The sequence below is a fragment of the Struthio camelus genome, chromosome 12 (genome assembly GCF_040807025.1).
Source record: "Struthio camelus isolate bStrCam1 chromosome 12, bStrCam1.hap1, whole genome shotgun sequence".
In the NCBI taxonomy this organism is placed as follows: Eukaryota; Metazoa; Chordata; class Aves; order Struthioniformes; family Struthionidae; genus Struthio; species Struthio camelus.
The window spans coordinates 3421682-3435270 of NC_090953.1; the positions used below are offsets into that span (position 1 = coordinate 3421682).

General features: G+C 41.0%; 1 protein-coding gene across 15 annotated transcripts in view; it reads left to right on the forward strand.

The window, feature by feature from the left end:
* MEGF11 (multiple EGF like domains 11) overlaps positions 1-13589 on the forward strand; it is a 279056-nt gene that overhangs the window by 167368 nt on the left and 98099 nt on the right. For all 15 annotated transcript variants that reach the window (XM_068958591.1, XM_068958594.1, XM_068958589.1 and 12 more), the window contains 2 exons: positions 10704-10950; positions 12611-12731. In XM_068958591.1, coding sequence (XP_068814692.1) covers positions 10704-10950; positions 12611-12731 — 368 coding nt within the window. The remainder of the gene's footprint in view (positions 1-10703; positions 10951-12610; positions 12732-13589) is intronic.

Sequence of the window (13589 nt, forward strand, 5' to 3'; positions counted from 1 at the left end):
CTGGCCTTGGTCACAAGGCCTGTGACTGGTTTACTCCCTCAACATTACCATCCTGAGCAAGGGGTGCAGAAGAGTTGCAGTCTATAGAGCTGTTTTAGGGTCACTGGGATTTTCTTGAGTAAACCTGTGTGGAGGCTGGGGTGTGTGTCCTCTGCCATTCTTCACGACACAGTGGGGTGCTGTCCCCACATCCAGACTTTTGACTCCTGGCAATTAAGCTTTGCAATATTTGACTACCTCTCTGAGAATCTCTTTGTTGGCAGCACATCCCACATCTCAGTGCCTGAGGGCAGAGAAAAAGAGGGCATACTATTCAACTGTTTCAGCCTCCATCCCTTTTACATTTTTTTCCTAATAGTTAAAAAAACTCTTTCAGACTTGCTGTTTTTTGTTGATAAATATATAAAAAAATGCACATCGACTGTGCTGAATCTCACAATATGATTTTGTTGAGTGAACATTCCCGAGTTCTTACTGGGTTACTTAGAGCAAGAACTTAAAGTGCTTCTTTTTATGTGCCTAAAAGGGACATTAGTATTAATGGTTTATTCTAAGAGAAAGACAGCAGTGTATGTAAGATAACTTGAAGACATTAGATAACATTAAAGAGCCATGTGAAGCTTTAAGTGTGCCTAGAAAAAAAGAGAACAGCCAGTAGCCTTATGTAGATAGCTGCATATATCTTTCTGTAAGCTTTTGTACTGTTTTACATACAAGACACCCACATTTCAAAGGCCACCAGGCATTATGCTGCTCTAATTTTCTCCTTAGGTAACTGAATTCACATGGGAGAATCTAAGATTTTCCCAGATTCAGTTACTGGAGTAGAGCATTCTTTAAGCTGAAATTATTTTGCTGAGAAGCAGTGCATGGGTAGTAGCCAGTCAGATGGGACTGTGATAAAGAGGAAGAAGCAGTTCTTTTTATTTTACAGCTACACCACTGGAATAAAAGCAAGTACCACAACCCACAGCATTTACTTTGGGTTTCAATATCAATGCAATAAAATAAATTGCTTATTGACCACCTTAAAAATGATTGATGAGTCAGTATTGTGTATTTTGTTATGCCTGAGGGATGTGCTTCTTTGTTCCTATGAAGGTGAATCTTTATGGTATAATTTGAAGCTGGCTAGCTAGCTGTAGCATTTCTTCCATGTACTTATCTTGATAGTAGCATTTTATGCATTGCTCACCCAAGCTTTTCTGTGCGTGTCCATTTGCATGCTTACCTCTGCAGTTAAAGGTGAAGGAACACACACATCCTTGTGTAGGAATGAGAATGAGGAGCATGCTCTGTATCACTTGCTATTTTAGTCACAAGCAGCTTTTCTTCTTTAAGCAATATTTTAAGTGTAAATAAAGGTATATTGTATATATGGCAGAACATCAGCAGTGCGACCTTCTGAGTCTCAGTATATGTGTGGTTCATGCCACTCCATAGTCAAAGAAAGTGCAAAGCTGGCTTCACTGCCTGCATCCGATTTCTTTTGGCAAGGTTGATTCCTCACGTGATGGATGCTGTCCTTCGGCCCAGTTGCAGAAAGCTTGATGAGGATGTGACTGAGGGACATCCACCATGACTAGCCTACTACAGATGCTGGAAAGGCCCTGCTCTAAACTGTATCACATTCTAACTGGCGTTTACATACTGAGAAAGGGGAAAGGGCTTGTTTCTGCTCCCGCAACGCTACCTTGCTAGGCACTCAGCTAAAGACCAAGCTTTTTGTCATATGCATGTCGTATGCACCGTACACTACTTCGGCATCCTCAGTACTGCAGCATACCAGGCTCAGATATTGTGCGAGCAGATCCTGCTCTCCAGGGACAAAGTCTTCCTTCTGTTCCTGTGCAATTTCCTTTCAGTCGCCTCGGACCAGTACACTTACAGCAACATTTGGTTGTTGAAGAGCACTTGATCTTTTTCTCTGTACCCATTCTGCAGTGTTTTAGGCATATCCAAGTGTTGCTACCCTTTCTGCAGGCAAAACTGATAGTACTTCTCTGCAGAGGCATTCCAGCAAATTTCATGATATAACCAATGAAAACATCTGAAGTTGATTATAGATGTTAAAAAAGGAGAGAGAGAGAGAGAGAGAGAGAGAGAGAAAGTTTTATTGGATTGGAAGACAGAATTTGGAAGGAGGTTACCTGCAGATCCTGTTATTACAATCCTGGCCTGGCAATAATAATGAAGTGTTGATGGAAGTTTTACCAAAGCAAAGACTGCTAGGTTTCATATGGAGGACAGATAGTAACTTCATTTAGTTTTATTAGACTATTGATAGTCTGCCCATATATTATTTAATTCACCATAGTAAAATTCTAATTAAAGAACAGACTTTGTCTCCCAGTAATATGACACTAAAAAAACATTTTGAAGAATGCAGCATCTTCTCCAAAATATTCTAATGAGAAGCGAAGCAGCCAGTGCTGGGTAGAACGTTGTTGCTCCCTTATGCAGCGTTTCATGGTTTTAAACTCCTTGTAGCATCTAGAGTGTTAGTAGACTTAAAGGCTCATTTAACTGAGCAGTAATTTCTGCGGAAAGAAATAGGAAGTCTTTTCTGAATTTTTTTTGTGTTCTAATTTTCACTCCTTTTGAAGCCTCTGTCAAAATAGCTCATGATGGAAATTCTGAAAACACAACACTTTGATATCTGTCAGGAGTAGACGTTTCTTCCATTTTGCTGCTTCTAAAATATATTGAGTTCTTTTTGGGATTTGACCAGGCAGACATCCAAACACTCAACTTTTCTTTTCCAGTTGAAGGAAGACTTAGAATGATTTTGTTTTCATTTGTCCAAAAATAAGATCAACAACTAGGTAAATGTTCTAACCATTTTACAGAATACTACAGGAATGTTCTTTAAACAAGGATTACTTTCAATAGAAAATGTTTCCTCAGAGGATACTAAGTAAACTGCAGGGTCTCAAAAGTGCTGTGATTGAATTAGGTACCACATGTTGGAGAGTCAGTGACTAATGAGATCATCATGTGAGATTAAACCATGACGTAAATCAGCTGCATGCTTCGTATCTGATAAAGACAATGAACTTCAGAGAATCAGTGCAATGTTTCCTGAAGGATGAAAGCTGTCCTCCTGTTCCTGTTAAAAGTAAAAACAAAATCTCCCAAACAAACCAACCAAAAGAAAAAAAAAAGTAGATTAATTTCCTCCTGTAATAATCTATCCATTTGGGGGAAAATCTTTTGATGTTCCCTTCCCATCTTTTCCTTTCTATCTGATGAAGACTGATCTATAAACTTGGAAAATGAGACCGAGCACAAGTTCTGTCAGTGTCAAATTAACTTCAGGTTCCTGCCACTTGGGCAGATAGTTTTACAAATGCATATTTACATATGCAAAATGTGTACTCTGGGCAGTCAGAAGTAAACATTGCCACTCGCATTTTCTTTTGTTACAGTTGTGGATGCTGTGACTGAGAGTCTGGCATCAGAGATAAAAATGCAGTGAGTTCAGAGCACGCACTGTCACACAGAAAATCATGTTCAGGAACCTTAAGGCTGCAAAGCTAAGAGCTCAGAAGTTCAGAAAATGCCAGGGCGTGTAAACAGTAGCCCCTGCTCCCATAGTTAAAGACAACATCATAATTCATAGGCACAAGTCCTGAACTACCGCTGCACTTCCAACCTTCAGCCTGACATTTTCTGACTTTTGAGACAGCCGCTTCGTAAGTTAAACACTTTATTTATGTGCAGTGTTCCCTAGTTTGTTTGTTTCTCTCTAAAAAACAAATGGAGAGTAGGAAAATTCCATCAAGAGTGTCATCAAGCTGATCTGCACAGGGTTCATCAGCATGGACCAGAACAAACCTCTGGCGTGTGGGTAATGGGCTAACAGGAGAAGGCTCTTATCCTCTCTGGGGACCACTTAGCACATGGAGATTAAACAGCCAGCGGCCCGTGGCTGCTGCTGGGAACAATTGTAAGAGAAATCCTGCTAAGCCCTGGAAGCCTTTAATGCGGGCTTCTTAGTGCAGATGAAATCTGTGAGCAATGTAGCTGATGAATTTTCCATATTATATTGTTTGCAAATTGCAATTTTTATAGCTTGGTCAGATATAGGTGGATTTTCACTGGAGGCACATAAGTACGTCCCCGAGTGTGGGACAGCACTGTGGCAAATTTTAAGCTATTGCTCTATATGTAAAAGGTGTCTCAGCTTGTCAGCGAAAAGGATTTAAAAATGTACTTTAACAGGTAAAACCTGATGTCTTAGCTTACTGATTTAAGAGAAAACTCCCTCTCCCCCCAACCCTAACAGTGAGTGAGCCTGAAGCTGAAACTAGACATGGTAAATTCTGCATAACAGAAAACTTGTCAGGAACTGAAAATAGCGTCTTTTAGTGGCAAATACTAATGTGCAGCTTGAACAATTCTACCAGCTACCTGCCTGGGACACAGTTCAGATAATCTAAATGATATTTCAGTATGATCATTTATTAAAGTCTATTTTTAACCTTATTGTCACACAAAAAAAGTGTTTACTTACAGAAAACTAAGCTATTTATTGCTCTAACAGTTATAGAATCTCCCTCAATTGTATGACCTGGGCAACACATCTTGTCTCATGGTTTATTATTATCGTCTTGATTCAGTTAGAAAGAAGAAAATTAGCTGCAGTGTGAACAGTGTGGCCTAACCCATCTGTAGCCACTAGCATGGCGGTGGTGTAGACAAGGTTCTCTCATTCTGAAATCACAGAATTTGAACGTTGGTCTCTGAGCGTTTGTGAGAAAATTTCTGAAAGGCATTTTTGAAAATCTAGGTTATTTTGAGAACAGCCATGGTCCATAAACATGTGTTGGAGACCCTGGGGATAAACAGTCTTACAAGATAAACAGTCTTTTGGGTTGGAATCAAGCAGATCAGGAAGTGATTTTACAGCCTACTGGCTCATTCCTTTAGAAACGTATTGGTATTGCTCGTAATGCCAGCATGTGAGATTAATAGTACTGCTCAGAGCCAAAAAATAAAGTAGCGTAATCTGTCACGGTGAGAGGATTCCCTCTTCATGGACCTTGTTTCAAACCTGTTGCACTCTTGGCTTCTGTTTCCAAAGGTGCTGAAGTGTGCCAAAATGGATCATATTTGTACTGTGGGTATTTGTCAGCTCAATACAGGGACTGTGATTTTGCTATTGGGCTGAGTATAGGGAATAAAAAGGTAATTGATTATTTTAATCTCTTATTCACCACGTCCAGATATATTTTTTAGCTTTTGCTGTTTCCGTTCCTGCTTTGTAGTGGCCAGGCCAAGCTTTTTGAATCTACTCAGGTTCCAAAACTGAATTAGAGAAAAATACAGAGTTTGTACAGAGTTTGTACAACTGTATTCCACCTTCGTTTGTACTCATTGAATCATTCTACAGCAGTACGGTTATATTAAGGGGAGAACTTAGCCTTAATTTCAAAGTAAATTCTAAAATAATCTGTCATAAACTTTGCCCTCCTAGATTTAGTAAGTTCATTTGATTTTCTGCTTGCCTTTTATAAAGGCTAGTATTTCATTTAAACATTCCAAATGAAATTTAGACATATTCTGGAATATTGATTATTGATTATGAGCTACACTCTGTATTTTATTCTGTTGTAAATTTGCAGGAGGTTCTTTGAAAGTGTGGTTTAACTGCAGAGTGCCATCGGCCAAATTTGATCCTGAGTTCTCAGACTACGAAGAGCATCCAATTGCTTTTTTCAGCAGTCTTCTGCTGAGTGTTTACAAAGGTCCCACTGCCTTCACACACCTAGAATATGGGACTGGTCGTTAGCTTTAAAAATAGACACGCGCAGGCCTATGCTAATGAGAACAAAATATGCAAAGACTTTAAGACCACAGACTCTGGTGCTGCTGTGATAGAAGATGCTATTTTCATATTAATAGTGTATCTGCACTGTGATGGAAAAGCACTCTAAGAGCACTGCTGACTCTCTCTCATTGAGATAAGTCATTTGATAAATGACATACCTTCCTTAGTAGTCATTTTATTTATTTGCTGAATTTTTGAACTTGGATGTTTGCTTCACCTTTGTCCTGCTTGTGCTGCTGCACTAAATGCTGGGTAGTTCTGGTGACCCAGAACACAGCAGCTCACTGATCATTCCTAGAGGGAAATGCAGCCATTTGGGAGTGGAGAAACACATCCCACATGGCCTCATTGCATCTTTGGTGTGGACCTACCTGGCTGCACCGGAACGGGATTGAGGATGGGATGTCAGGCGCTGCTGTAGCTCTGGATATGCAGAGCTGCCTGTAATTAGCCCTCCCTTCAGGAAGATACTGGAGGCGGGAAGGGATGCAGAAAGGAAGAAAACAGTTTGTGCTGTGTTGAGCGATGTTTCTACCAAGGGATGAATCTTTCACCTGTCATATGCAGACAACTGTAATTATGCTTAGGCAACCGGCATCTTCCTTTACAGAGTTATATTCATTTTTATTGGTGGCAATTAATCTCTAGTCATATTTTTGAAGGAGAGAAAGCGAGTAAGTTAGCACGTTTGCCAGGGAATGTTAGCATGTGACCTGAAATATGGCAGCTCCCATTAATGTAGCATCTCCCTGGGGAGCGCAAGCTATTCCAGACTCGTCTCTCACGGTATTGACAAACACACATGCAGTCTAAAGGGAGCATTTGTACCTCCCTGACAGCACCTCTCTCAGGTTGCCTTTCTTATTGATGGTATCGTTAAAGTCTCTGTATCATTTTGACATCTTTAATGGCATATGCATTTACAGTGTAGCTTCTATGTAAGCTTTAATCAGCTTTCTGTTCACATGTTGTTGCTATTATTATTTATCTCTGTTGACGGTAGCACATAGAAGCTATATCGCCAGGAGCAGAATTAGGCTGTGCTAGGCTTAGGCTGTAGTTACAAACGGCTGCTCTTTGCCTACAGGAGAAGTGGTGCTGATGATCCTGAAGTCCAGCTGGCTTCCAAGGCTCTGAGGCTACTTTCCCCACTCTCTCAGGAACTGGAGTGGGAGCCTCTGTCATACACCAACTAGGATTTGCCATATTGATGTATATAGAAAAATGTGTGGAGGTTGCTGAAGTCTTTGGCTGTTTCTGGTTTTTTATTTCTCCCGCTGGAAGTACTAGACCCCAATCCCACAGCTAGTTATGTACTTGAGCAGTCTCACACACATGAGTGGTCCTGTTGAGCTCAGTGGAACTACTCGTATGAATAAGTACTTGGATTTAGCTAATGAACTCTGTATCTTTCTACTTCTGTAAGGTACAGAGGCTACCACAGTGCGGATTTATGAGTTATCACATTATAAATATCACATAATATCCCAATGAAATTACGTAGGTAAAGAATTTACTTGCACCTCCATAGTCTTGCTGAGCTATGGGACATGAAGGAAGCGAAAAAAAGCAGGAATTGATAAATTTTGCGCAACAAAGATCTTTTTTCCATCTTAGATTACTGCAACATTAAATCAGGTGAGGATGATATTCCATTATCACAAATTTCACACTAGCACAATACCACCAAGTTTCACTCATTTTCCATTGCAGTTCATCAGCAGTGGGTGAACTGATACTGAATGTGATGTCCCTGCCCGTTGACTCAAACTGATAACTAAAAGCAGAAAATTTTTGCTATCTGAGATAAAGGCTTAAATCTACCAGAGACCAATTCATCAATAGGTATATATGATCCCACCACTAGAGAGACAACAAGATGTTAGCCTATATGCTTGTATTACAGCTTAGGTTCAGAACCACGTAGAGAACGACGGTCAAAACCTGCTTGCAGTTTTAGGAATGTAAAAAGGAGTCCAGTGACTGCCAGGACTGTATGAGGCGTTGTAAATGAGACACAGTACAAACCTCATATTTTTGTAATCCTTTATCTTTTTTTTTATTTCCTCTTCTGTGAGCAGTCAGATATACTTTAATCCCCATTTTTATGTCATCTCCCTAATAAATCCCCATGAAATTCACATTCTTAGTATCTATCTGGTATGCCAAGCTGTTTTATTTCATAGATAATTAAAACATTTTGGCCAGCTACTTTGGGCTGAACATACTGAATGTTGCAATGTGTAATCACTGATGCCTTGCACTTAGAAGCCTTTGGAAAAATCTATCTAACTGGCAGCTGGTTTTCTGGTCACAGTGGGCTTCTTTTATATTCCAAATTTGGGTATTTTAGAATGTTACAACCAATTAAAAAATTTCTGCTCTTTCCTGGAGCATTTTGTTTTTCCTTTTGGTTAGACTGTAGAGTGAAATTAAGTACAGGGAGAGAGCAATCGGGTGACCAAAAATATAAATAGTAAATAAATGTTCGTGCAAGACTGACTTATATAAATGCTACGTAGTGTTACAAGGGAGTTGTGTTTGGAGCAGACAATGTAAATGCAAAACAAGATGCTCAAGCTGATGGTGGGAAATCATCTTCCCACCCTATGGAAGGTTTACTTTCTCCTTCACTTTCTTTCAAAGTGAAAACCACAAACCAAGCAGACAAATCTGATGGTTGGAGCACTCATCTGAGACATGGAAGGCCAAGGCATAAGTCTCATTTTCTAATGAGTATTGTCTATCCATATTAAGCAAATTAATTGCAACTGGAATCATGTTAGTCCAGAGCACCTCCCAGCCAGGCAGCCAGGGCTCCCGTGGGAGGTGCAGTAAGGTAAGAGTCAAGTCCCTGATTCAGGCAGGGTAAAATGTGATTCTTGTATTCCACTTCCCTAGCCAGAGGGCTGTTGGCTATTCTGGTTCAGATTTTTACCGTCTATAGAGGTGCAGAACTGCCTCCCTTGATTTGCAAGTTCTGCAGAAAAACAAATCAGCATTTCTGGAAGAGAAATTGCTGGTGAGCTCCAGCAGCTCTAGCAGATTTGCTCCCTGCCCCAGAAAGCTTACAGAATCTGACTGAGAGTCTTTGTGCAATAAAGATAGATCTGCTCTTCCTACAGATACTCAGTAATAATTTAAGACTTACAAAGTTTTGTTTGCTTGGCTCCCAGTGGTATTAGTGAGGCTCTATCAACCCTGTTTACAGCTGTGGGAAAAATGAGGCCAAGCAATAAACCTGTGTGAGGCACAGGCAGGAGTATGCAGAGGGGCATGTTGCACACTCTAGTGTCTGCAGGGCATGAGACCACATCTCTCTGCACATGCGTCCAGCAAGCCCTTGCAGATGCTCTTGGAGACACTGGAGTTGTGTCTTCTCGTGGGTTCATTTTGGCCTTTGACACTCGCTCAAGAAATGCATGTGTGTAAACTGAAGATCAGAATATCCCCTGACTGAGTGATGAGCATCCCATTTCAAGCAAAAGGACAACAAGATTGCCTAAATTACCTCAAGCATGTATGAAATTTGTAGGACAAGAGCACTGACACGGGCAGGCTTTGCATTTACATTGCTAAGCTGGAAACAGAGATCCCAGCCTGAGGAGCAGTATCATCTGTGAATTAGTTTACATGTTTGCGAACAAGAGAGTTTGTTAAGACAGTTACATTGCTGAGATCACATACTCATTTCCCACGTGGCTGTGGATTTTACACCGGTAGAAGAGTTTTTGCTGTTATAATTGAAACGGGCTCTCTGAGTGCAGTAAAGTGTACCTGGAAAATGATCTGTAACCCTGTCTTTGCCAGAGATTTTGCCAGCAACTCTCTTCTGAATGGCAATGTCCTTACACCCTTGACATAGCTATATTAACAGAACTGTTAAGTGGAGGGTAAGAATCCTGAAGAAATCCCTGGTTTTCACTGACTTTTAGCTGAGGAAATCATAACCTATGGGTGTTTGGTTTCAGCAGTTTAGTATGCATACATATTAAATGGGTTTTGCAGGTGCTGATAACTGTTTTTATGGCAAATCAGGATCAAGCTGTTTCTGTAATGCTGACTTCCCTCTCATGTTGCATACTCAACGAAAGGCTCTTGCTATGCGGTCCGCAAAGAAGGAGCCTGGGTGAGGCAGGACTGTCGTGCAAAGGTTTCTCACTGCGCCTGCACACACTCTATGGGGAAGCTCCCCTCTAGGTCAATGGCCACAAGCCTTTCTCTAATGCTAGCGCATACCGGACTATTGCTAGCACAGAAATTACCTGACGTACACACTCCTTGCTTTTATCAGTAAGCCTGCAGTGGGTTTAAGCAAAGCCTCATGAAATCCCAGTCTCTAGCGGTATCTTTTCCCCTCCCATCTCTTTACTCCAGGAAAAAAAAATGCCAAAGGAGAAAACCTTTTTTGGATTATCATTCTTATTATCTTATGGGAACAGTGCGAAGGAACAATATTTGATGGCATTATTAAATCTACCGGACTTGTGTGGCAATTCTACCCCCCATTAAACTACACTGCAGTCAGGATGTGATCCTCTGCATCTCATTCCGCTATAAATTCATTCATTCCAGCTATCTAGGAGCACTAAGAAGCAGGATATTAAAAGATTTAGGTCCTGATCTAATAAGAGTGTTAAACAAGTCCTCAAATTTAGATGTGTGAGTAGTAGTGCTGTTGTCTCCCTGCATGCTGCAAGCACCTTGCTGGATTGGTGGGTAGTATTAAAAAGTTTGAGGGCCCTTAAGGAAGTTTCTGGTATTAACAGTGCCTCTTTGCCTGCTTGCCAACCTAAGCAGAAGAGGATGGGATGAGCTGCTTGCGATGCACTTACCTAATCATCTCAGTAAATGAATGTGTCTTTCATAGGTTGCGACAGCGATCACTGGGGACCCCACTGCAGCAACCGCTGCCAATGTCAGAACGAGGCTCTCTGCAACCCTATCACGGGCGCCTGTGTCTGCGCAGACGGGTACCGTGGCTGGCGCTGTGAGGAGCTCTGTGACCCCGGGAGCTACGGAAAGGCCTGCCAGTTTACATGCCAATGTCACAATGGAGCTACCTGCGACCATAAAACGGGAGAATGTCACTGCGCTCCCGGATACACAGGGGTATTGTAAGTTCAATGACAGGTGCATTTCACCCTGCATCATTTAACAACAGCCTTGTTTTGACTGCTTTTAATGCAATGAGTAATTGAGAAAATTTACACAATCGATATATTATCCTCTTTCCTTTGTAATCAGGTAATTTTAGGGAGACTGAACAGAGGAAATCTAATTTTTGCTGCTAATTATATCTATCTGCATAGCAAAATAAAATTTCATGCTTGCATGAACTTAAAAATCCTTGATATCTTCCAGCTTGTACAACTATAGTTGTTCTTAATTTCAGTATGTGAATATGATCCAAATTACAGTTCCGTTTTTATAAGCAATTGGACATTCTACTCATTAGCTGTATCAAATGGGACTTACCATCCCCCATTTATTTGACTTTCAATGTAACTGAGGAAGCGTTACTGTTAAGTATATCAGCTTACTATCTAGGGGGTAAATTTTTAGTACAGTGAGCAGGGATTTAGCGGTGTGACTCCTATTAACTTTAACGAGAATCATGTAGCTAAATCCCCATATACCATACTGAAAGTTTACCAGTAGGATTCAGAAAATCTGCATATTAATTTTAGGATAGCAAGCAATAGTTTCTTGTTTAAAATTGCCCACAGTACATCAGTTTTCATTAGAGATCTTTCAGTAGTTTCAGAAGTAATTGTGGTTTTCAGAATTATTTAAAGGGAAAAGAGAATTTAGTCACTGAATATGGTTGGAGATCTATTACAGGTGTCTTAATACTTTTGTAGTTTAAGATTATTTGTTGGCCTGCACTGAGGAGAGGGTAGATAATAAAGACAGTATTAACCTGCATAAATAAGTTATATACCTCCTGAATATTTTATTTAGTACATGATTTCCTCATAGCCTTATGACCTCAGTCCAGTAAGCACTCACTGCTAGAGATTTTACTTGCTATTAGGAGTGGTCCCACTGACATTAGTATATCTGTTCTCAGTAGAAAGTATTTGCAGGGCCAGCCACTGATCTGTTGCATGAACATTCTCATCTAGAGAGGTAGCTGGGATAAGGGAAGAACCGTCTGTACTTTTAGAACCTAGAATCAGAGGAAGAAGCGATGCTGAAAAGCACCACTGTGCAAAGGCCTGAAAGGCACTGTTTTTTCCAGGGACTAGCCTTACTTTGGCCCTGTAGGCGCTGAGAGAGACCCAAAGATTTTCAGTAGCCTTTAAATGATGCTGAGTTCTTGCCAGCCCTTTATACACCATAAATGTGAACACTTTGTAGTGACTGGAGAAATTTCAAGCATTTTAATCCCATCCTTTTGTTTTATCTGCATCTTGTTTTATTGCTATGTCACATAATTCACATTGAGGGCTTCATCCTGCAACAGTTACTTACATGGGCTGTTTTTATGGATATGGACTGTCCTGTTGATATTGGTGGAATTTGATAACTGCATAACGATTACACACATGCATCAGCCTCGCAGGCCTGGGTCTTTGGCACATAAATAAATAAATAGCACAGAAATAGAAGAAATCGTGGTTAATTGGTAATGCAAGCTGGTGCTTGCTGAGATTTTTGTGATTTACATAAGGACTCCCATGATGCCTTGTGGTGTAGATTTTCCTCATTTACTGTTTCCTGCAAGTTTTTTTAAATGATCACTTTGTTTTTGTGTCTTCTCTCCCCACCAAGCTGTGAAGAGCGCTGTCCCCCTGGCAGTCATGGAGCTCAGTGTGAGCTGCGCTGCCCCTGCCAGAACGGCGGAGTCTGTCACCACATCACTGGGGAGTGCTCCTGCCCGGCTGGATGGATGGTATGCGGCTCGTTCATGCTCATCCCTCATTTAGGGCTTGGGATAGGAAGTTCGCTGTTGCAACAAGGGCCTTCTCCTGGGCTTGTGGTTTATATCTGGTCTTTCTTGTCATGTCTCGAGGCTGGAACCAGTTTGAAAGTGGGATCACCTTTGCTGTGTGTGTGTGCAGCACTTAGCAGACAGGGCCCCAGTCCATGACTGGTAGCTACCATCATAGAGTTAAATAAACAATAGTAAGATGAACAGGGACCGCCCATTACACATCTGCGTGGGAGCAGAAGTGAGAAAAAATGTGGTCTCTGCATTACAGTTCCGTGGAACATTCCCTGCACCATTACACACTGCCCTCGAAGCTCAGTTGAACATTGCCCAAAGCACTGCACTGGTTTCCTTTTGGGAAAGAGGGAGAGGGAGAAGGCAAGGGGAATTCAGTGGCTTAAGCAGTCATTAATGCAGAAGGAATATACATAGGAACACAGAGACCGGTTCAGTGTCCCGTCCTTTACGCAGGCATAATTCCTATTGATTGTAATAGATTTGTTTGCATCAGGAGTTGCTCTGGAGAGAGCAAATTGCCCTAACCTTTAAACCTTTGTGTCAAGAAAGCAAGGTCAAACAATTTTGAAAGCCCTCAACTTTATCAATAACGTGATAATTAACTCTCTCGGGGTTTGCCAAGTCTCAAAAGCATATATACCATTTAGCTGTGCTAAGTTTCCTGGCATTTTTCCCATACCTGACAATTAGTCTCCTGGCAGTCTTGCTGGATTTTAATGCAAACAAGTCTTGTGATTTTTCTAGTACGTGCAAGACCCTGAAGATCATGACACTTTATGGCTTATGATGCAAACCTTAATC